The 22,643-nt window shown below is 43.4% G+C and overlaps 1 protein-coding gene across 1 annotated transcript; it reads left to right on the plus strand.

Moving 5' to 3' along the window:
* Positions 1–210: 210 nt before the first annotated feature.
* Positions 211–21,131, plus strand: PIGU (phosphatidylinositol glycan anchor biosynthesis class U). The gene is made up of 12 exons (XM_035344093.1): positions 211–431; positions 3,178–3,242; positions 4,517–4,576; positions 5,543–5,605; positions 6,939–7,048; positions 8,362–8,462; positions 9,335–9,432; positions 11,740–11,894; positions 12,362–12,505; positions 14,642–14,766; positions 16,388–16,530; positions 19,403–21,131. Exons 1-12 carry the CDS (start codon positions 302–304, stop codon positions 19,514–19,516), a joined length of 1,308 nt encoding a protein of 435 aa, XP_035199984.1. The 5' UTR covers positions 211–301; the 3' UTR covers positions 19,517–21,131.
* The last annotated feature ends 1,512 nt before the right edge of the window (positions 21,132–22,643 follow it).

Consider the following 22,643-nt stretch of genomic DNA (forward strand, 5'->3'; position numbering starts at 1 on the left):
CTTCATCTCCGCCGCCCCTTCTCGGTCACTCCCTGCCCCTGCTCCACGTGGTGTCCCTCCCACGGGATACTGTCCTTCCCGAACTGAGCCTGCGAGGGCTGCCCAGAGCCTTCGCGCTTTGACCATTTCGCCCCACGGCGCTCGCCGTAGCTCTCAGGTCGCGTCGGGAAGCGGCAGGGCTGCGCAGCGCGAGGCCTTCTGGGACATGTAGTCTTCCCGGCCGTGCCGCTGCATTGGAGCCCAGTTCTCCGACGCCGCCCGCGAACTACGGCCGGCGGCCGGCCGGCGTCTGCCCGCGAGGATGGCGGCTCCCTTGGTGCTGGTGGTGCTGGTGGCCGTGACCGTCCGGGCCGCGCTGTACCGTTCGAGCCTCGCCGCTTTCATTTCAGAGCGGGTCGAGGTGGCGTCGCCGCTGAACGCCTGGAAGCGAGGTGAGGCCCGGCGGCGAGGCCCCGCGCTGCCGGCGGGCAGGGCCCGGCCGCTCCTCCCGCGGCGGCGGGGAGCTGCTGCTCGGGGCAAACCGGCCGGGAACAGGGACGGGGACGGCGCCTGGCGCCTCGTGCGCTGCGCCCGCGGCCTCGGCGGGGCTGCTCGCGTCGCGCTGTGGCGGCACCGGCACCCGGAGCGGGCCGGGCTGTGCCGCAGGGACGCGCTGCGTTCCTTGGCCGTGGTCGTTTTGTGGCCCCGCGCGGTGCTGCCGACGTGCGATTCCAATCGTGACCGAAGACCGAGCTACAATTCACACAAGTGTTTTCTGTGGCGTTTATCTCTAAGCCATCGGAGCCCATTTCAAAGTTTGATTGCTTTAACGAAGTCCCTTTGGGGAGGTAATGTCCAGATACGATGCAAATAAAACTACCTGCAGTAGTTTGTCGGGGCAGAATACAATGGCATTGAATAATAAATGTCAAAAGTATGAATGCATTTGATGACCTAAGGTCTCTGCTTTACACTGTGTAGTACTTTAACATACAGCTTTTCCTTTTAACAATGGATACTTTCTAAAAAGTATAAAAATTCCCTTTTAACAATGGATACTTTCTAAATTTTGCCATGGAGCACCAGATTAGGCCTCTAGACAGTAAGGAGCACAGTGCCTTTCAATCCAGACAAAAGTCTATGGAAAAAGTACCTTTGTGGCAGAAACAGAATCTATTGTTCCAGCATATTGCTGAACCAAAAACCTTATGTTGCTTCCTGTGATCTCCTGCTTCATCTCCCTGTGAACAAATGGATCTGTTCTGTATAGTTTCTTTCACTGTAAAACCCGTTCACTTCCCAGGGAACCTTTGTGGTCAATAAGGTGGAGATCTTGCAGAAAAAAAAAGTGTGCAGGCATTGTAGTGCAGTTCAGGCTGCAGAATGTTAGGGAATTTCAAGGACAGGTAAAACTTTTAGCTTTGCTTGGGAATTCTTTTCGGTTCTTCATATCTGGTTTCAGACATTTGAGTCCTCTCTATATCTAATTAGGCAAAAAAAAAAAAGTTAAAATTATGTGTTTTATTAAGCTACTCAGCTAATTCTCAGTGTACCCTGAGAATCAGCTCTAGAGGGTTTCGGGTCCATTGGTCACTGGTCACTTTTCAAGAGCCATGTTCTAAAAGCCCAGGAGCAGGCAATCCCACTGTGTCACAAGTCAAACAAGCAGGGCAGAAGACTTGCCTGGCTGAACAGGTAGCTCCAGAAACTTGAGGAGAAAAGGAAAAGTGACCTGTGGAATGAAGGAAGGTCTGGCTTCACAGGAAGAGCACAGAGCTGCAGTTTGCTTCTGCAGGGACAAAACAAGGGGGAAAAAAAAAAAAAAAAAGCTTGAGTTAAAGTTGGCAACTGTGGTGTCAGAGAACAAAAAAAGGCTCTTTCAAGAATGTCAACAGCAAGAGGAGGTCTAGGGGAAACCTTGGACTGATACTTGATGAAGATGGTCACCTAACAAGTAAGGATGAGGAAGGAGAGGGTTTTTTATTTTTTATTTTTCTTAGTTTTTAATATTAGTGACAAATCTTGGTCTGCCTGGTCCTCCTGAGTTGGAGGACCATGACTCAGAGAACAGTGACTTTCCATTTGTGGCCACAGAAATTGTAAGGATCCAGTTGAATCAGTTGAATGTTTTTAAGTCTCTGGGACCTGAAGGATTCTCCCCAGAGTACTGAGGGAGTTAGCAGATGTTAGAGCCTTTCAGCAATTTACCAAAGGTTGTGGGAGTCTAGGGGGTTCCCTGCTGACTGGCAGCTGGCCAGTGTTACACCCAGCGACAAGAAGGGCATGAGGGAAGACCCAGGAAGCAACAGATCTCAGTCTAACCTGAGACCCTGGGAAAGTTGTGGAGAAGATTGTCCTGGGGGTTATTGAAAAGCACTTAAAGAACAAAGCTGTTATCAGGCATAGTCAACAGGCGTTCATCAAAGGAAAGTCCTGTCTTATTAATTTGGTCTCCTTCTATGTTGGTTTGAGACCATCTAAGGAACCTGCAGGTGCACAAGTGGGCCCATGGGACCTGATGAGATGTTTCTCTGCATCCTGAGGGAAGTAACAGGTGAAGTTGCTAAGCCACTGGCCATCATATTTGAGACATTATGTCAGTCTGGTGAAGTTCCCACTGACTGGAAGAAGGAAAACATAACCCCCCAGATGTTGCCAGTCAAATCTGGTGGCCTTTTACAATGGGGTAACAGCCTTGGTGGATCAGCAGGCTTGAGAGGTGGGGCTGTGCGAACCTGATGAAGTTCAACCAGGCAAGGTCCTGTATCTGGGCTGGGGCAATCCCAAACACAAATACAGGCTGGGCAGAGAATGGATTGAGAGCAGCTCTGAGGAGAGGGACCTGGGGCTGTTGGTTGATGGGAAGCTCAACATGAGCTGGCAGGGCGCGCTTGCAGCCCAGAAAGCCAACTGTATGCTGGGCTGCATCGGAAGCAGGGAGGCCAGCAGGGCGAGGGGAGGGGATTCTCGCCCTCTGATCTGAGACCTCACCTGGAGCCAGCTCTGGGGCCTCCAGTACAAGACGGACATGGAAGCTGATGGTTGGTTTTGTGAGATTTTGTGTCACCCGTTCAGATAGCGATTCCACGTGGGATACTCATGAGTGTAGGTGTTTTAAAAACTGTGTTTTTATTGTCACAAGGTTTTTTTCTGCCAGCATTACAGGATTCTCATGCAGGTGGTTTTTTTATGTTTCAGTGGTCGAAGGATTAGCTCTGTTGGATTTAGGGGTCTCACCATATTCTGGAGCTATTTTTCATGAGGTTGGTATGCATGCTTCATTTTAAACGTGATATTCCAGTGGTTCATTTGTTAGCCTTACTGCTTGTGGATTGGCAAAGGTTGGGGATCTGTTTCATCCCAAAGACTTCAGAAAATGTGGAGTTGTGTAGTTGTCTGTGCAATAGTTGCACCTAGTGGCTAGCAGAATCAGGAGATGCAGTTCATCCCAGAATAACTAGTTGCTAAGCAGCTGATAGCCATTGCAATATTTGTGGTGTGTAAGGAGAATCTGAGAAGTAAAATATGTTGTTCACATCCAGATTTTCTGTGAGAGAGGCAGGATCAGGGAGCAACAGTGCCACTGGCAGTTTGAACACAGTTATGCTGAATAGCAGCATCTTGGGTTTCTGTATTTACAGAAATACTAACTTTTGTACAAGCCGACAGTATGTTTGTTCCTCATTTTGGAAAGCACATTGTTCTTCCGAGCGCCTGTGGCATTTTGTGCCCTTGAATGGTCTTATTGATACGAAGGTACACTCGAGCATAGTGTCACCCAGGTGTGAGTCTCATACTTCGTGTATCTCTGAAAACTTGTTTCAATAAATTCTGCTTGAAACAAATGTCTCACAGACTGAAGTATTTTCACATGCTTATTTATATCATCACATTATTTTAAAACTATTTTAAAATAAATATATTTTCTCACAGTGAAGACTGAAGTTACACCATGTAAATGTAATACCTCCAGATTAAGCTTTTCTGTCAAAGGAATAGTTCGAAACCTGCTCTTCCTCTTACCCTGGAAGGGAAGAGCTGTTGGGGAATATGTGGATAGGTAGTAGGACTGTAGTCCCACTGCTTCAAGTTTTTACATGTTTTCTTTTTACTTTATAAAAGACTCACCCAAACAATGAAACCATGCAGGAAATACTTTCAAAATACATGCAAACAACCTGAAAAAAAAAGAGATTCTCTAGGAAAAAAAATAATAAAAAAATATTTTCTAAAGCTATTCTTTATATATTTCTATTGTAACTCTACCACCATACTAGTAGAATTTAAAAGGTGAAACAGATATGACTTTCAAAGTTGATTATGTTTTTAAGAAATATATTGAGAACTTTGCAAGGAAAAAGATGAGTAAGTGTGATTTTGACTATTCACTTTACTCTGAAGTAACAGTGTTGTGGAAGAGTCTAAAGAAAATTGCCTTTTGCAGTCTCTCACAGTATACTCCATTGAATTGCCAGTTGTTCTATGCAAATGGACATGGACAGTATTTGTCATGGGTTTCCCTTCTGCTCTCTCTTAGACCCCGCTGATAATATATCTCTTTCACTTCCTGATTGAGTATGCTGAATTGGTCTTCATGGTGAGTGCTTCTGGAAAGTTCCTCTTGAAAGGTCTCATTCTGTGAAGTGCTGAGTACGGCTTTCCTTTTGCTTATCAATCAGGGACCTTCAGTTGTCTCCCTGGAGTTCAAATTCCTGCTGACCTCACACTTGAATTATAAAGGCAGCTTTGTGTATACAAACCCAAGTTCAGGCTTTTCCCTTGCTTTACCGTTTATTTATTTATTTGTTTTTGTGAGTACTTTGTTAGATAGGTATCCTCTTGGAGGGACAGGAAGTTGACATTTGATTTCAGATTTCAAAGGTTACCTCTTGCAGGTCAGAACATTTTGCCCTCCCCCCCTGCTCAGTCCCTATGCTGCCATGTTTCTCATTAAAATCCGCTGCCAAACTCCAGGCCTGCAAGGAGAACACAAACGGGTTAGTAATCCCAATGTCTCATGTTGTAAACTATTCTGTGAGTTCTGCATAATCCAAGACAGAAATCACATAGCTGGCTGCACATGCCACCTGGTAGAGCCTCTCTCCCCAGCTCCCTGCTGGGCAGTCTAGTAGAGCTAGTGGCGCGCTGTTTATTTTGATGGCTGTACTGCTGCCTGCTGAATCTGGGACAGCTCAGGACACTGTAATGCTGGACAGCTGGATATAGCCACCTGGCACTGCCCCAGTGCTGCCCATGCTCTGATTAGACCAGTGATTCTCTGTTATCCTTACATACTTCTTTCCATTAACATTGTCTTTGCCTTTAATTCCCCATTCTCTTGTTCTGTGAATATTAGTAACTGATATGTCTCATGGCTACGGAGGTTAGCAGTGGTGTGTGAACACTGTACCAATCAGCAAGCTAGGGAGTGCTTTTAAAGCTTGTTTTTCCATGAGCTGAGTCAGATCAGAGTCCTTGCTCAGGATTGCAATACTGACCAATATATTTTTCTCCATTCATCTCTTTTACTTACAGTCCATCTGTTTACGCCTTGCTTTTTTAGATAACTGATGTACTGACAGCTGTTGCCCTTTACTTGGCCATCCAGGACTACAACAAAGTTGTGGTAAGCTGACTTGCCAGTATTGCTGACCCTCTTCTCCCAACAAGTATACATATTTTGTACCAAAGAAAATATACCAGAAGACACAGTATCAACCAGTCCTTGTTGCTTAGCGGATTTACTTGCTTAGCACATACTGGGATGATCACAAAACAAAAATGGGGACTGAATGTTGTAAACCAGCTGAGGCACTTAAAGTTATGTTGTGTCCATATTACAGTGTGAAGCAAATTAGTTTCCATAGCTATTGCACTGCACTTGAATGATGATTGCAGCAGTGTTGATTCTTTGATCTGAAAGGAATTTAAAGAATTTGAGAAATTCCTAAGAATGCAATATCCAATAAAATGCAGACACCTCTAGGGACACAATAAGCAAGAGGGGTGTGAAAATTTAGAAAATGTATTGAAAACCCACCTTCAGTTGTTGCAGCAGTATGAAGTATGCAGAGTTTAATTACTGAACTATGAGTTTGGCAAGACTTGGGTCATCACTTCTAACTTCTGCTACAATCTTCCATATATTTTGTAGCTAGGAAATGGAATGTTTTATCCTGAACCTGACTTCAGGAGGAAGCATTACTTGTGTTTGCACTGAGCTTGAGTTAATAGAGGTTCTGAAAGTGTGTAAAGAAGAAACAAACCTTCTAAGAATGCTGAGGAAATGTAAATCATTCTACTGAGCAAGATGAAAGTCCTACACCACATATAACTTGTTCCCTTCACATTATAAACGTATTTTTGGGAGTGAATGATTCCTCCCAGTTTTCTCTCTTAAGTAGCTCAAAGAACATTTTGTGTAAGCAATGCTGTGCTCTCTGCATTTCTAGATGTGTGGTGATACAGTACTGATATGAACAGGGAGGCTGCATTTTCTACATTTGTGTGGTCTCCCATCTACCTAGGCACTTGTCCTTTGTCCACTGAGGTTGAAGAAATAACACACAATAGAACTGCTGATATGTAAAAATCCTGTGTGAGAGTTATTTTGCTTGTTGAGAATTTATTGCCAGCATCTCTCTCCTTATGTCTCATCATTACATAGTTCAGTAAGTTCATAATACAGATTTCTCCCTTGTCTCCATAGGGAACATCATAAAACAAGATATATTAAAGAGAGAGATTTGGGATCTCTAAAGGAAGTTTAACATAGAGGTATCTATCTTCAAAATACCAAGGACAGTGTAGTTCTGTGACTTCATTTCTTTGGGCATCATGTGTTGAGCAGTGAATTTACAAAGTCAACTTGTATATGTTCTGCAGTAATGAATATCCTAAGTGATAAGAAACAGTGACATTCCTCATCTGACAGTCTTTGGTCATTCTTCCTTTTACAGTTCAAAAAGCAAAAGCTCCTAATAGAACTGGATAAATATGCACCAGATGTGGCTGAACTCATCCGGACACCCATGGAAATGCACTACATCCCCCTCAAGGTAGCACTATTGTGAGTATTGCTTCTTTCAGGTTGTAATAGGCTGCTTTGATTCTTCCGTCAGTCAGACAAAATGTTTTCTAGATATCACAAGTTGAACATCCCAGAATTGACTATAGTAATTCAAAGATATTCCAGGTTGTCTGTTTAATAATGTCATGTCTTGGTGTTCCTCTGTATATTAATCACTTTTTAATTTCAGAAAGCATCAATTAAATTAAAATAAATAATATACAAACAAAATATTATAAGAATTATTTGACCTGAATTATTTATTATCTAAATTATTCTGTCAGAAAGAATTCTCCATTAGATAAGTTGTTATTTTTTTCTTATTTTCATATGAATTTTTTAAAGTAGTAAATTCACCATTTTGAGAAAGGTAGAGTTTTGCCCTTTGAATTTGTATATCTGAGACCATTTTATATTTGTATGTAACACTGGTGCATGTTACCCCAGGGAGGTTCTCTTTAAATTGTACGTATCCTGCTATAGGCTGTCCATCTTTGGAAACACAGGAAAAAAAGTCAGACCAGGACTCGGAGAAGTAGGAGTAATGTTTATTTAAGAAGATAGAAGATCACCGGTCTTGTCTACTTAATTCTGGTTATTGATCTAGTTACTACCAAGGCTGATTGATCCATTATCTCACTTACTGTATTGAAAAGCCCAGAAAAATGTTTGAAAGGCTTAGAACCTAGTCGAATGAGATAATTGTAAATCTAATTTCCAAAAGGACAAGGCATCCTTACTAATTAAAATGTGGCTGCATTCTGGAAGGTAAAGGTGTTTAGGACTTGCTGTCTTTCCATAATACTAATTAAAATGGGATGGATTTTCATATTTGTCAGGTTTTATGTTCAGATCATGTCATGATGAACCTAAGAGATTGCTCTGACATAGTAGGAGTGCAAAGGTGCAACTGGGTTGAGGGAAACACTCTGGTAATGTACCAGAGGGATATGTTTCTGTCTTGCTATCTTCTTATTTCTGTTAATTCTTCAGAGCCAGTAAACATGAGAAGCAGAAAGCTTACCTCAGACCCAGTGTTCCTAGGTCTGACTGAATAAATGCACAGTGTCTCTGAAAAGCAAGGGACTTTTTTGGTAGTCATTTTCTAAGACAGAATTTTCATTTTAGATATTGTCCCATCTCCTTTTTTCCAGTGTGCTCTCTATTCATATGAGTTAATCTGATGATGAGAGAAACCAATAAAATGTAAACAAACAAAAACAAATTGCATCTGGGTTTCCTTTCAATATATGCTTAATTAGGTTACCTCTTTTGAATTGTCTGAATGTAACTTGAGCTTTGCTCTTTTTCAGCTATCTGTTAAACCCCTACACTGTGATGTCTTGTGTGGCAAAGTCCACCTGTGCCATCAACAATACTGTCATTGCATTCTTCATTTTAGCTACAATAAAAGGTAACGCAATGAAGAAAAAGTGTTTATTTATGTCTTTCTATAAAGATTTGAAAAGTAATGGAAATCAAATGTGCATAGAACTTTACAAATCTGATTACTACAAATAGTAGAGTGGCAGCCTCTAGTGTTTAAAGTCAGCAAAGAGAGAATGTCAGATTATGATTTCTGGGTACAGATTATTTATATGTATGCAGAATTTAACACAATAAAAGAATAGGGTGGTTTGTGTCTAGGAAACTATAATTGTAGAATGAAGAACACTCATTGCTAGGAAACCCTATACTTTACACAGATGGAAGCAGAGAGAAGCTTACTAAGTGTTTGATGTCAGTCAATGGACACAGGCTGACAATTAGCCTAAGGCGTAATTTTCAAGTCAATGCACTCAATTTTGGTATCTGTAAAATAGGGATAACGCTCCTTCCTTCCAGCTACAGATTTTCACTTACTGTCTTTCACAGAGCTTTGCTGAGGACCCTCACTCATTCTGTTGACAAGGGCATCCAGCATGCTCAGTGGGACACACCAGACACACCAGTTTCATGCAGATATGAATTAAGTGAATGCATTCTCACATACAAAGAGCAGCCAGCATGGTCTATATGTAGACTGAATTACACAAATCACTTTCTGTATGTGAATTATAGGAAATAGAAACCAGTCAGTGGTTCTTTCTTGTACAAGTCATTGTCCTTTCAAAATGTAGTTAAGAAAAGGCTACTCTCTCAGACACATTCTGCTACTCTTTATGTCATGTTCTGATATTTGGAAACCTATCACAGAGGATTGTGCGTTTCTTTCTTTTTGGACTTCCTGTCTGTAAGGTTGTATAAAATATTACTTACAAATGAACTTATTTTTTGTCTTTACAGGTAGCGCCTTCCTCAGTGCTGTATTCCTGGCATTAGCAACATACCAGTCACTCTACCCTATCACATTGTTTGCTCCAGCTCTACTTTACCTTCTACAGGTAAATGATTTCTAAGCATTAATATCTGTTGTCTTACCATAGCTGTGCAGGAGCAGTTATAAGCTGTTGAGAGTGAAGTCAGGGGTAGGCCTTGAGCTGCAGAAAAAGTGACTCTCTCCTCAAACCGTGGAGAGTTTACAGGCTTAATGGGGATGTCTTTGCATAGAGAAAGGGGAGCAGAAAGTCATCTACAGAACTGGTTGGTGTTTAGCTTGCCTGAAATATATTCTATTCTTTGTGTCATGTGAATTGCAACAAGGATTTTAGACCTGGAGAGTTTCCTTTGCACTGACATGGCTCACTGAGCTGTGTTAAAATGAAGAGTTGTATGTTTGAATAACCAAACTCAGAAATTTTCAGTATAATGGCAAAAATCATGTGATTGTGAAAGCAGCTGGTTTCCCTTGTCCTATTTCCTTCCCCGCTAACAGGACTGTGGTTGAATTCTCACAGGGCTGACCTTGATCACTCATGGGTGAACAACACCTCAACAGAGAGGCACTGCTCCAGGCAAAACCACCCCATCAGTAGGCTGGTAGGCACATCTGCAGGCATGGGTAGGATTTAAAGCTGAGGCAGCCCTTTGCTAGTGTGCAGATTCACCTAACCAGTTTGCCTGCATGCTTCCCCAATCTCCGAACTTCTGTAAAGTTCAGTAAAATGACATAGAGAAGAATTATAATGTGCTGGATGAAAAACTGATTATTTGCTATTCTTATCCTGATGTAGGAGCAAGGAGAGACTGTAGCCACTAGCAGATTACTCTTATCCTATATTCACAGTTCCGTTGGCAATTATTTTTATGACAACCAACTTTTTATGATCAACCAACCAAAAAATCATCTTTATGATTTTTGTCATTCTGGAAGTCCTGCTGTTAAGCCAGTACCAGTCTTGGTTGCTTCTATCCTGTTTTCCTCATGTTTTTTATAGTTAATCTGAACTATAGGTTCATCACAGGCTATTCTCAAATCCCTGGGATTCAATGGGAACAGAGTCAATTCTTGTCCATTCTCTTCCCCTGACTATCTCTTACTTTTTTTAAGGATTTTGATTTTTCTTACTCTTTGCAAGACAAGAACTTCTGTTAAGTCAACGTTGCTTTTCCAGTTAGTTAATGTTTAGGAACATTTATTTTTTGTTTTATATGTTGTTACCATTTCATCTAACTTTAGTCTGAGCTGTTGTTTCTTCATGGCAGTAGAAAAGTAAGTGTTGTGTTTGCAAACAGCAACAAGTGCTTTGATATATGAAAGCATGATTTATGACTGACTTGAAAGGGGAACAGGCTAGTGTGTGTTTTTTTACCTGGATTTGTAAATGAAGTTTCGGGTATTCTTTGTACAGAATTAAATAGCTTTTCTCCAGTACTTCCCAATCTGTCCTGCCAAAAATCCTTAGTAAATTTGCTTACATTGTTCTAGCAAGTTATGTTAAATGCAGTATGACTGAGGAAACAGAGCATGCTTTACAGAGAGCCCATGCCAGTTCGAGTGGGCTCTCTGTACATCTCTTGCCAGTACAAACTAGCAGCAAGTGGAAAAGCTGACTTGGAGCTGCAGAACTGTGAGCAGTTCCCAAGGTGTTTGCTCCTGTGTATATACCTGTCTCTATAATTGCAGTCAGGGAATCTTAGATCTCTTGTAGTGAGATACCAGTATGTAGGGAATCTTAGATCTCTTGTAGTGAGATACCAGTATGTCTTGTTATGTGATAAGGGCTTGCTGTTGACCTGTCAAGGTTATGTGGCAGCAGCAGGACTGCAGAGGTTGTCCCTGTCTGAAGAAGCAACCGTTGAAGTGCCTCTGTTGTGCTTAGAAACCCTCCTCATTCCCTGAGTTCAGCAGAACATGAGTTCCAGTCCGTGTGGCAGGGAGCTGGCATCACAGGGCAGTTGGTCACAAAGCATGCATCTCAGTCACATCAGTCAATGAGGGTTTGTGGAGGAGAAGACAAACAGCAGAACAATACTGCAAACACATAAACTAAATTGTAGCTGTGAGGAAGTGTGTGCGAATCTCACATTGAACATCTGAGACTTGACTCATTTGTAGCATTACAAGCAGAAATGGCCAGCTTACCATGTTGATTTTCAAGCACATAAAAATATGGACAACATGTCTGACTTAATTGGAGAGAGTGAAGAATATTAAGCAGATTGTGCTTGAAAGCTGCTCTTCCCAGTGCAGCAGTTTCCAGTGTTTGATGCTTTCTTTCAACAATTTCAGACGATGTTCTGAACAATTGGATTTTCTTGTGGCTTTCCAACTGATGAGGGATATCTGCCTGCTTGTGTTTTGTTTTCAGCGTCAGTTCATACCAATAAAACCGAAAAGTAAAAGCTTCTGGCTCTACACCATGCAGTATGCAGCCTTGTACCTGTGCAGCCTGGTAGTAATCATCTGCCTCTCCTTCTTCCTCCTCAACTCCTGGGATTTTATCCCATCTGTTTACGGGTTTATGTAAGTATAAGAATTCTTACTATTTTTGTGTTGTTACATACGTATCACACATGTGTCCCACTCCCTGCCTTAAGGAGTATGTGATCTGTGATTTTACTGGCAACACAAGAAAAGAAAAAGTGTGTGTGGAGGAGCTGTGCCATTAGCCAGATGCTGTTAATAAGTAGCATCAAGAATTAGATAAGACAGGAAATGTTTTCCATTAAGTACATTGGAAATGGATGTGTTTATTGAGCCACTGTGGTTGTAACATTTTTCTCTGAAAAAATGTCTGCTCAGGAGTGGTATAAATCCTGCTGGGGTCATGTGAAAGGATGTTGTTTCCAGGTTTTCACCTCTTTGGTTTCTCTTCCACAGATTTAAATTATAGGTCCTCCTTTCAATACCACATAATGACCAATTAATGTAACAGAAGCAGGGCAGTGAAAAACAGCCATTTAAAATTGTCTTTTCTTTTCAAATTTCAGCCTTTCTGTTCCAGATCTGACACCCAATATTGGCCTTTTCTGGTACTTCTTTGCAGAGATGTTTGAGCACTTTAGTCTTTTCTTCGTATGCGTATTTCAGATCAATGTGTTCTTCTACACCATTCCCTTGGCAGTAAAGCTAAAGTAAGTATGTTTCTTTGCTAGTTTGTTTTTACTCCCATAGTTGTCCAGTGGAAGTTTATAAGACTGGCATCAGATGTCTGAATCTATGAACCTGAAAAACTATGAGCCTATCCTCATTTCCCAAAGTCTCAATCTTTTCCTCATAAATAGAGCAAAATATTATGTTTGTGCTGGAATACCAACAGGAGTGGTGGAGTTCATTAAACCCCATCAAGACTACTGCCTCTTGTTTTCTGCTCCTTGGTACAAGAAATATGGCGATAAGCTTGAGCAAGTCCAGTGCAGAACCTAAAAGATGGTCAGTGGTTTGAAGGCTGGAGAGGAGCTGAGGGAACAGGGCTTCTTTAGCCGTGAAAAGTCTTAGGAGATAAAGAAAAGTCTTAGGAGAAAAGTCTTAGGGGATACCTGATAGCGTTTCAACACCTAAAAGGAGGCTACTGAGAAGATATAGCCTTTTGCTGAGATTGCTGAGGTGAGAAGGAAGTGATCATAAATTGAAAGTGGGGAAATTCCAACTGGATATAAAGAAAACAGTCATCACTTTGAGGACAGTCACAGACTGGAGCAGAGATCTATGGCTTGTCCTTGAGGTTTTCTAGATCTGACCGGACAAAACCCTAAGTAGTCTTGTCTGAAGTCAGTGTTGACTCTACTTTGAGGAAAAGATGGACTAACACCACAGTAAGTCCCCTTTCTCACATGGGCTATGACTGAGAAGCCTGCTACTGCTGTACACTTGTACACTCTTGGGAAGTCCTCTTTGCTGTCTTACTAACCTGCACTCAGATTTGGAGATGGAAAGATGATTTTCCTGAAAAGTATTTCTTAAGGTCAGGTTTCTGTGGAGACAGCAGTCACTTCTGCCCCTGCTGGAAACCCGTCCTGCTCTGTATGTTTTTGAAAAACTAAAAGTAGCCTGGGGTCAAAAGTAGTAACCATCACTTACATGACTCTTCCTTGTGATGTCAACATAAGAAAATGCCTCCATATCTCCTGGAATTAAGAAGTTCAAAGTGCTATATGGGACTTGGGACCCTGCATTTCCTAACAAGTTTCTGCAGTGGAGATATTTTTCAGGATATTTTCCTTCATCTTATTTCCCTTCCTACTGCTGTCCCAAAAAGCTGCAGTGGCATTATTGTTACTGACAGATGAGAGGAAATGCAGTGGGCCCTCTTTTTGGAGGTTATTCTCGCCTTAGGTACAAGTCAGTCCAGTTTCACTTTTAATTTTTTAATGTGATTTAGCACCATAGATAGGGGATAAAATCCATCTCCCCTTACGTTCAAAATGTGAAAATTTGCTTCATACCTGTACTTAAAAGTTGAATCTAAAGGTCAGTCTGCCCAGAATATTACATTCTCCATCACTCTTCATTTTCATTTCTCAGTGCTACTGCAAAGATGGTTCACTCATTCTAAAAACAAAGCTGCTCTTTAGACCTTATAGTAGCAATCCCAAGCATCACCACCTCAGCTCTTTATAAAGTGCACATCTAGAAGATGCTTCCTACTTTTTTAGTCCCTTTCTTGCATGCAATACGCAGAAAACTACATGCACTATATACCTGAGCGTGGGAAGGATATTTGAACTGACAGTCCTCTGACAATGAGGCACCTTATCACTTTGATGTTGAGAAACTATTTGAGGAACTTGATTCGTTGCTTGCCACAATGTAGTTAACTCAGCTGGAATCGTCTCCTGCATTTTTCATACCAACTGTGATTAAGAAGAAATACCAGACCCCTGCAGTGATCTGTGCAGATCTGGGAGTTGGACTCTGCTATGAAATAGGCATGCGTCAAAAGAGAGAGCAGAGGTTTAGGCATAAAGGTCCCTGCTCCCTGCTTGCAGAAGCCAGTATAGTCAAAAAGCAAGAACTCTTACCTGGAACTTCGAGTTCCTTATTGCCAGAAAAAAAAAAAAAAAAAAAAAAAAAAAAAAAAAAAAAAAAAAAAAACTCAGGGACAATCCTAGCAGCTCAGTCTGTCCCATCAGAGGCTCATTTGGAGATAATGGAGTAGCAGAGCCTTTTAAAGCCTGTGCCACAGTATGTTTGTGCCCTTGCTGATCTTTAGTTCCAGTTTGCAGAGACCCTACTGTGTCCTCTTACCCTTTGTGTCTTTTCCCTTTTAGGGAACACCCTGTGTTCTTCATGTTTGTCCAGCTTGCAATCATTTCTATCTTCAAGTCCTATCCCACAGTGGGAGATGTTGCACTGTATATGGCCTTCCTTCCAGTCTGGAGCCACCTTTACAGATGTAAGTTCTTCATGTTTGATTGTTTCTTCTCTGGAATGAGAAAGGGTCTGTCCAATGATTTGTCACCACTAAGCCAAACCATGCCTGTGACTGCAGGCTCTTGTGGCTTCCTTGGGCTATCTGGAAGAAAGCTTGATTTCTGGTGATACGATACAGTCTCTAACATATGTTCAGGACTAGGGTTGTAAGAGGTCAAGGAGAGAATTTTCACTTGTACATTATCTTCCCCTTCTAAGTTAGATTTTTTTTTTTTGTAAGAACCTTTTACAGTCCTGCACAAAAGATGTTCCTTATGTAAACTACATCCATCCTTTCAGTGTTTCACTCCCATGTAAGGGTGTGTAAAGTGCTGCTTCTGCAGTTGATGAATCCCCTAGCTTTAAAATCCCACTTTGCAGCAGTTCTTTGTTTTGCATCTGCTTGCTTGCTTAGAGTAAAAGTAACTGAATTACTCCAAGTGTTTGTCCAGTTTTTCTTAAATGCTTCATAAAGAACCTGTATAGTTCTTTAAATCACCAGAGAACTACCTGATGATTTTCAAACTCTGACTGTAGAACTTGTTACACTGAGGAGATTTTGCAAGTCTGCCAGTGTAGTACTCCTGGAAGTGCTGTTTTTTTTTTTTTTTTTTTTTTTTTTTGTGCCAACGTCAGCTTAAACAAGCTGCTTAAAGCAATGCTGCCATATTGTCCTTGGTTTTGACCACAGTCTTCTCTACCCAGGGTCAAGTTTGTGCGGGGCAGCTAGTCTACTGGGTGTCAGGAGACAATTGGCAGTCAAAATGCCAGAGTGGTTTGCATATGTTTGGCTTTAAGCTGGTCCTCTGCAGCATCAGTAGTGGGGAGTTTCTGGGGTGTTGTCTGATGTGGAGACCATCCGCTCCATTTGTTTCAGACTAAAGAAAGCTAAGGCCAAAGCAGCTGTGATGAAATAGAGCAGGAAGCTAGTAGTTCCTAGCTCTTTTAGACAAAGTTGTATTTGTTTTTTGTCCATCTGGCACATACTCATGCAGACTAAAGGATTCTTGTACCTCCCAAGGGCATATGTTTGTCATCACATTTAGCCTATAAGAATGTCCTCTGTTACAGTTCTTTCATTTCCTTACCATCTTCTGAGAAAGTATGTCTTTTCCTTATGGTCCACAGATTAGTTTTTTCTCTAAGTAGTCAGCTTGATGCGTCTAGGGAATGGCATGCTCTGCTCTCTGAATCTTGATGCTGGTGCAAAGGCCCTTCTCAAAACTGCTAGCTGCAGTAGTGTAGATACAATATATATATATATATATAAATATTAAAAAAAAAAAAAAAAAAAAGTCTTCAGAGGAAGAGTTTTTCTTTGTTCTCTTTGGAAGCACAGGACCTAGAAGGAACGAGCTACAAATGAAGGATTCACATGCAAGCTAAAGCAGAAATCTTTGTTTTAAAGAGAAAATACAGTGAATGTTTTATAAAAGGTACCCAGGGGATTATCAAAACAAACTGCAAAAGCTTGATTGTTGCAGAGAAGTATGCTTTGGCAAGTGCCTCTCTGCCACTGCACATACCTGAAATACCATTGCTGGTTGCATGAGCATGGCTGTTCAATAAAGCTTCATTTTAATAACTTCTTATTTCTTTTGCAGTCCTCCGGAACATCTTCATCCTGTCATGTGTACTCATTGTCTGCTCCCTCCTGTTCCCTGTTCTGTGGCATCTATGGATTTATGCAGGAAGTGCTAACTCCAATTTTTATTATGCCATCACGTTGACTTTCAACATAGGACAGGTTAGTAGAGCAAGGCAAACCAGGCTGCACTTTGAGGATTGCACTGGATCGAGTGTCCTGTCACCAACAGTGAATTCTGCAGGATATGTCTGGCCCATATAGTCCAGCATAGCAGCTTCCTGCTTCTCCTGCTCCAGCTGAAGTCTGCCTAGTCCTCAACCTTCTGGTACACTAACGGGGAAAGAGTTCTTTTAGTATTTAAACTATAGCTTAACAATCCAACTCACTCTGCATGTCACAGTCTGCTGCTTGATAGCAGAGGAAAAGTATCTCAGTATGGCAGGGTAAATAGCACATGAATCGAGAAGAGAGGGAATGGAAAAGACCATGGGGCAGCAGCAGTGGGGCCATGCAACAGGCAAATGAGAACTGCCCAAATGCTGGGACATGGCACCAATTTTTCTAAGCATGACACCTCACTGAAATGTAGGGCTGTGGGCATGTTTCTGGTCTCACTTATGCCAGGGCTTGCTCTCCCTCCTTCTCTTCAGGCTGTGCCCTTCTAGATTCATGACTTTCACTGCCCTCAGAGAAAACAGAGCTTAGCAGCCCTGGAGGATGAGATCTAATGTACACAGTTGCTACAACCTTTCCTAAGGCATTCCTTTCTCATCTCTGCTAGTCGTTCTGGTCTGTAAATAATCCCCAGGTCCTGGGACATTTTCACATGTGGATGAGGAAATAAGGAGAATGTTCACTTCATGTTAAAGTTGCCTTGATTAGCAATGCACCTCAGCCATTTACATTTATATTGCATCTCCTAAAATTAGAGGAGCAGTTTTGCCAGTCTGAAAAATCACCTGCTTGTATGTTCCCCAGCCCCTTGATAAATGGGGGCAAGCACCCTCTGCGATAGAAAACCCTCTGTTCTGTAAAAGCAAAAAGGGACTCTATGCAGTGAGTAGAGTTAGCATATAGATGCTATTAAGAAGGGCTTATAGGGAATTGTGGTTTGTTAGCTCTCTAACTATATGCCTTGCCGTGGAATGAAAGGAATAGTAATATTTAAATGACAGCATTTGATCTAAGAGGATTTTATTTCCTACCTGAGAAAATCATGGCAGGTCCTGCAATGTATTATGCTCTGTGCCAATGCAGACAGAGCAAAACTCTCCTTTCTGACTTTATTGTGAGAAAGAACTAGCCCTCACCCCTGCCATTCCCAGTTATTTCTTTCCCAATAAGGTATCTGGAGTCATTTAATTAAAAATAAAATCAACCATATTGATGTAGCATGTCAAGTAGTCAGCCATAGTGTAAAGCAAAACAAACAGACAAAATAAGCACTGCTGTTCTCCCTCCTCCCTGGGCACCTCTACCCCTCTCTGTCTGTTTTCCTTCCAACTTCTTTCTCTGATGCCCACAGCCCTCTCCCTCAGATTTCACCCAGTCCTACATATCCTCTCTTCCTGCTGCTGAGCCTTCTTATCAGCAGCTGTATTTAACAGTACCCCAAGCAGGCTCTGGCTGACAGACTAGCTCGCTGTCTTCGTCTCCTTAGCAATGCAGCATACTTCAGGTGAGGCTCTCCCAGGCATGAATTCCCCAGGTGCATTGTGCCAAAGTGATGTGCTAATGGCATCTGGTCATTTAGGACAGTATCTGCTAGTTTGGTTTGGGACTGTAACTACTAGTTTGGTTTGGCACTGATGGCTGTTTCCAGTGGGGAGGGTTGCACCACAAGAGGCTGGATGGCAAATGGCTTTAGTGTGACAGCAGGTTGCTTGCTGCTGTTGTGCTTACTGCAGCCTAGCCTGCCTCTGCAAAAGCAGTTTGCCCAAAGTGACTGCTTTAGAAAAAACATCCTTTGACCACTCCAGCACAGCTGGCCCTGAGCCCCACTCTTACTTTCTCACCTATGACTGTTTTTAGTCAAGGGAACAATCAGCACTATACTGCCTCAAAAAAAACAGAAGAGTGGGCTGAGGAAGGCAGGGACCTCATGGTTTCCATGCCAGATTTCCATGTTCTCTGCAGTTCTTGAGGAAGGTGCATCGATTGTGATTTCACCATACAATGTGGCCGGTGGCAATACCAGCCTGAAGTATGCAAGGAAGGCCCCTTGCAACACAGGATGATGCCAGCATCAGTGTCTATGGAAGCATTCTGTGAACTGGATCAGGGGAAAATCTGGGGGGTAGCCAGCTCTGTTTCCCATTTAAAGGGAGCAAGTGTGCAAACAAATACACAGGGTTGTCTGCCCCACAGAGAGGGCACTACAACACAGCGACAGGAAGCAGATGGGAAAATGATGAGGGTGCTTTTATCTGGTTTTGCTCATGGATGTTGTTCTATGAAGCCACAGCCTTGACTTCCCAGCTCTTCCCTTCACCCCTTACCCTGGTATGTATTGTTAAACTGCTGAAACTTCTGTTTGTTAAGGCTGACCTGTGAAGTTTTGATGCTACTTGCAAACTTCTTACCCTTTCTGACTAGAAATGGCAATTGAAAAGTACTTAATACCAGTCAGCAGCAGGGGACTTTAAGCGTCTGGGTCGAGTTGCGTGACAGCATTTGTATGCACAGGAGTCCTGTGGATGAGGCTTAAAGGTGGTCTGTAAAGCTGTAAACAATATATGGACCTGCCTTTGTCGTACTTCTTGGCCTTTTTATAGAGCTACTGTCTCCTTAGCTGAGGTGTCTGTGGGAACATGCTGGCAGCACAATAAATAGGTTAGTTTAAGTCTCTCATAGTTTTGTACTGTAAGGCCATGGCGAAGGAGTATTCACAAGATCACAGTGCCTCATCTTGCCAAGCATGATGAGCAGCCTAGGAGCTCCTTAAGCCCCTTCAGGGTTTGTCACAAACACGTCTCCATTTATCTTTTGTTCTAAAGCATCACTGATGTGTCTGAACATCTCATTTCTGCAGATCCTGCTCATCTCAGATTATTTCTATGCCTTCCTCCGGCGGGAGTACTACCTTACTCACGGACTCCATTTGACAAGACAAGATGGGACAGAGGCCATGCTTGTTTTGAAGTAAGGATTGTACCCACCAGTTCTTGGGACATAGACTACTCTAAGGAACAGTCAAGTTTGGTGTATATGGGGTGGGTGGGGAAGGTTCCCTGGATGAGGTCTGAATTTGGGGATGATACCTACTGAAAGAAAGCTGAGGTTCTTCTGCGAACAGCTTCCACAGCAGTGGACTCAGTGCAGGCTAAAAGCTGCAAGTAGAATCTGCAATGCCTCCACTGGAGCATCTCCTTTCTTCCCTCAGCTGCGCTTTTCACCGTGGCCTCAGCCATCAACTGGGCAGTCCATCAGGAACTGGAAAAAGTGTTTGAGCTAAAACCAGGACTGAATCTCTGGCCCAGAAACAGTTCAGACCATAAACTGTTTACTTCATTGTCACTGGTTCTTGGAGATGTTTGCTTCTCCTGGAAATTTCCCCTTCACTGCTTTTACCAGTAATGTTCCTGCTTGACACAAGACAATGTCTGTGTACTTGGTGATAAGCCCTGCCTGCAGATGCCCTTTTTTGGTCTTCTGCTTTTGTGGGTTCTGGAAAAATCACATACTCATAGTGGGAGCTTGTGAAACACATGGGTAACCAAGGATGAATGACCTGTTGGAAGGAGGACCGCTGAAGCTGCTGCCACAGGTAATAATCTTGGAGCTCAAACAACTCCTAAGAACTGGAACCAGCAGGGGGAAGCAGCAGCAGGGTAATGGGTAACTGGTCTATCCCGTTGAAGTAACACATACACTTTCCTGTCAGGAGCTGCACAGAAACACTACTGTGGAGATAGACTACCACTACTCCTTATTTCTGTATGTTAACAAAGCTCGGCAATGCTGGGCTTGCACTACACTGTTGTGATAATTTGGGGCAGCAGCCTGGACATGGAATGGGCAAGCTGCCTGCCTGGGCTAGGGACCAGGAGGTGTCAAAATCTCCCCTTTAAGGCCACAGACCAAACTTTGAAGGAGCCTTGGACACTACTGTTGTGGAGTTGCTGGGCTCTTGGTGTTCCACAGCAGCTTAATGATATAGGATAGCCACTCCCCAGTGTTACCTGTTGCACACAGAGTGATTGTATCTTGTGGCTATGTGTGGAGGGCCCCATTAAAACACTGTCCCTTACCTTCCTCACTGCTTCCCCCTATCTGCATTCAGACCTTTTCACTTCAGAGCTTCTGCTGCTGCTCACCCCATGAATGTGACCCACCGAAAGGGAATACACTGGGCTCTACTGCTTGCATGTGGCACTGAGAATCACTAATGATGGTGTTGGAAGCCCTGTTGGGACAGGAAGCAGCTACTGTGCCTCATTCATCCCAAGAAAAAATTTGGAGTGCTGGTGGTTTGTTGGCACAGAAACCAAACTGCATCTGGTACAGAGGAATTGAGAGAGCAACATGTCAAGGACCTTCCCAGGCAGTTTTATGAACAAATTTTTTCTTCTTTTTTTTACAATTCAAACTTTTGCCTTATTGCACTGCTATTAGCGCTTTTGCCAGGGGACGTGTCTGCGAGTCCAGCTCAGCCCACCCCATCCTGCAGCCCTGGGCCGGGAGGATGTGCAGGCAGGGCTGCTCTCAGCTGCCGTGTGTGTGGCATGGCAAAGAGCACAATAAACCGTGCAAGTTTTAAATGCCTCTTGTGTGCTCTATGCTGAGCAAGAGGGGGGTGAAGAGCAGAATTTGTCCCCTGCCTGTCAAGTTGCACTGGGGAAGTTTAGGTTGTAAATGAGGAGACATTTCTTCTCAGAAAGAGCAGTCAGGCACTGGGATGGGTTGCCCAGGGATGTGGTGTTCAAGGAAAGGTGCTTAGGGACATGGTTTAGTGGGTGACATTGGTGGTAGGAGAGTGGTTGGACCAGATGATCTTGGAGGGCTTTTCCAACCTTAATGATTCTATGATTCTATATGGACCTGTAGAAGTGAGTCCAGAGGAGGGCCACGAGGATCATCAGAGGGATGGAGCTCCTATGAAGACAGGCTGAGGGAGGTGGGGTTGTTCAGCCTGGAGAAGAGGAGGCTCCGGGGAGACCTCACAGCAGCCTGCCAGGACCTAAAGGGGCTGCAGGAAAGCTGGGGAGGGACTCTTTGTCAGGGGGCATAGGGATATGACAAGGGTAATGGCTTTAAACTAAAAATGGGTATAAGGAAGATATCCTTAGATATAAGGAAGAAAGTCTTTACTCCGAGGGCGGTGAGGCACTGGCACAGGTTGCCCAGAGAAGCTGTGGATGCCCCATCCCTGGGAGTGTTCAAGGCCAAGCTGGATGGGGCTTTGGGCAGCCTGAGTTGGTGGGAGCAGTCCTTTGGGCGGAGGTGGGAACTGGATGGTCTTAAAGGTCCTTCCAACCCAAACCATCCTATGGTTCTGTGAAATGCTGATTAAGCTAGAGGAGACCAGTAGCACCAAGGCACACCAAAAAGCAAACTTAGGTATGTGAAAGGGGGCTCTTGGGAATGCTAAGAGATGCCTGGAGGGCTCTGGGGACACTGAAAGGTGCACAGATCGTTCTGTCCAGGCGAAGGCATTCACAACCTGGCTTATGGAGCAGTCACTACCCAAGGGAGGGCACTCGCACCCCGAACATCACCATGGGGTATTTGAGGGAGGTGTGAGGCTGCCAGCACCAGGCTAGGGAGGCTCTGGTGTCTTGTGGGCAGGAAGGGGAGAGTTTGCACTAGTTTGTTCCTGTGGCTGTGCCACACCCAGGCTGGCTCCAGCTGGGTCTCCTGGGGAGCCGGTCCCAAATTTGGCTACAAAACTGGTCATAAGCCCCAAACTTGCATACACAAGCAGTCCTGAGCATGGGTAATGCTGTGGGTGAGGGCAAGCAGTGGATGAAACACTGAGCATCCTCACCCCTAAATAGAAAGGGACAGGAGTATTTGCAGGCTGCTCGGCAGAGCTTGAATATAAGTTTATGGCCTTTGGCAGAAAGGAAGACTTTGAAAGTGGCATGAAAGACTTTCGTCCTTTAACTGCTTTTTCTTGGAAAGAAGGAAGAATCTGCATGTGGATGCTCATCTCGCAGCTGACACTTGTGCAGCTCTATGGGCCCTGCGCCCATGGACAGGGTCCTGCACTGCACATGCTGGTGTCACCATGGAGCCAGGGCAAGAGATGGGGCCAGTGACAAGGACAGGGA

Source organism: Oxyura jamaicensis, chromosome 20, assembly GCF_011077185.1.
Source record: "Oxyura jamaicensis isolate SHBP4307 breed ruddy duck chromosome 20, BPBGC_Ojam_1.0, whole genome shotgun sequence".
NCBI classification, from domain to species: Eukaryota; Metazoa; Chordata; class Aves; order Anseriformes; family Anatidae; genus Oxyura; species Oxyura jamaicensis.

Bases quoted from the DNA above. Each gene is read 5' to 3' on its own strand.
- PIGU (XM_035344093.1), top strand. From the start codon at position 302: ATGGCGGCTCCCTTGGTGCTGGTGGTGCTGGTGGCCGTGACCGTCCGG. The intron at 7,049-8,361 runs GTGAGTATTGCT...GCTCTTTTTCAG, and splicing joins CCCCTCAAGGTAGCACTATT to CTATCTGTTAAACCCCTACA. The intron at 9,433-11,739 runs GTAAATGATTTC...TTTTGTTTTCAG, and splicing joins CTCTACTTTACCTTCTACAG to CGTCAGTTCATACCAATAAA.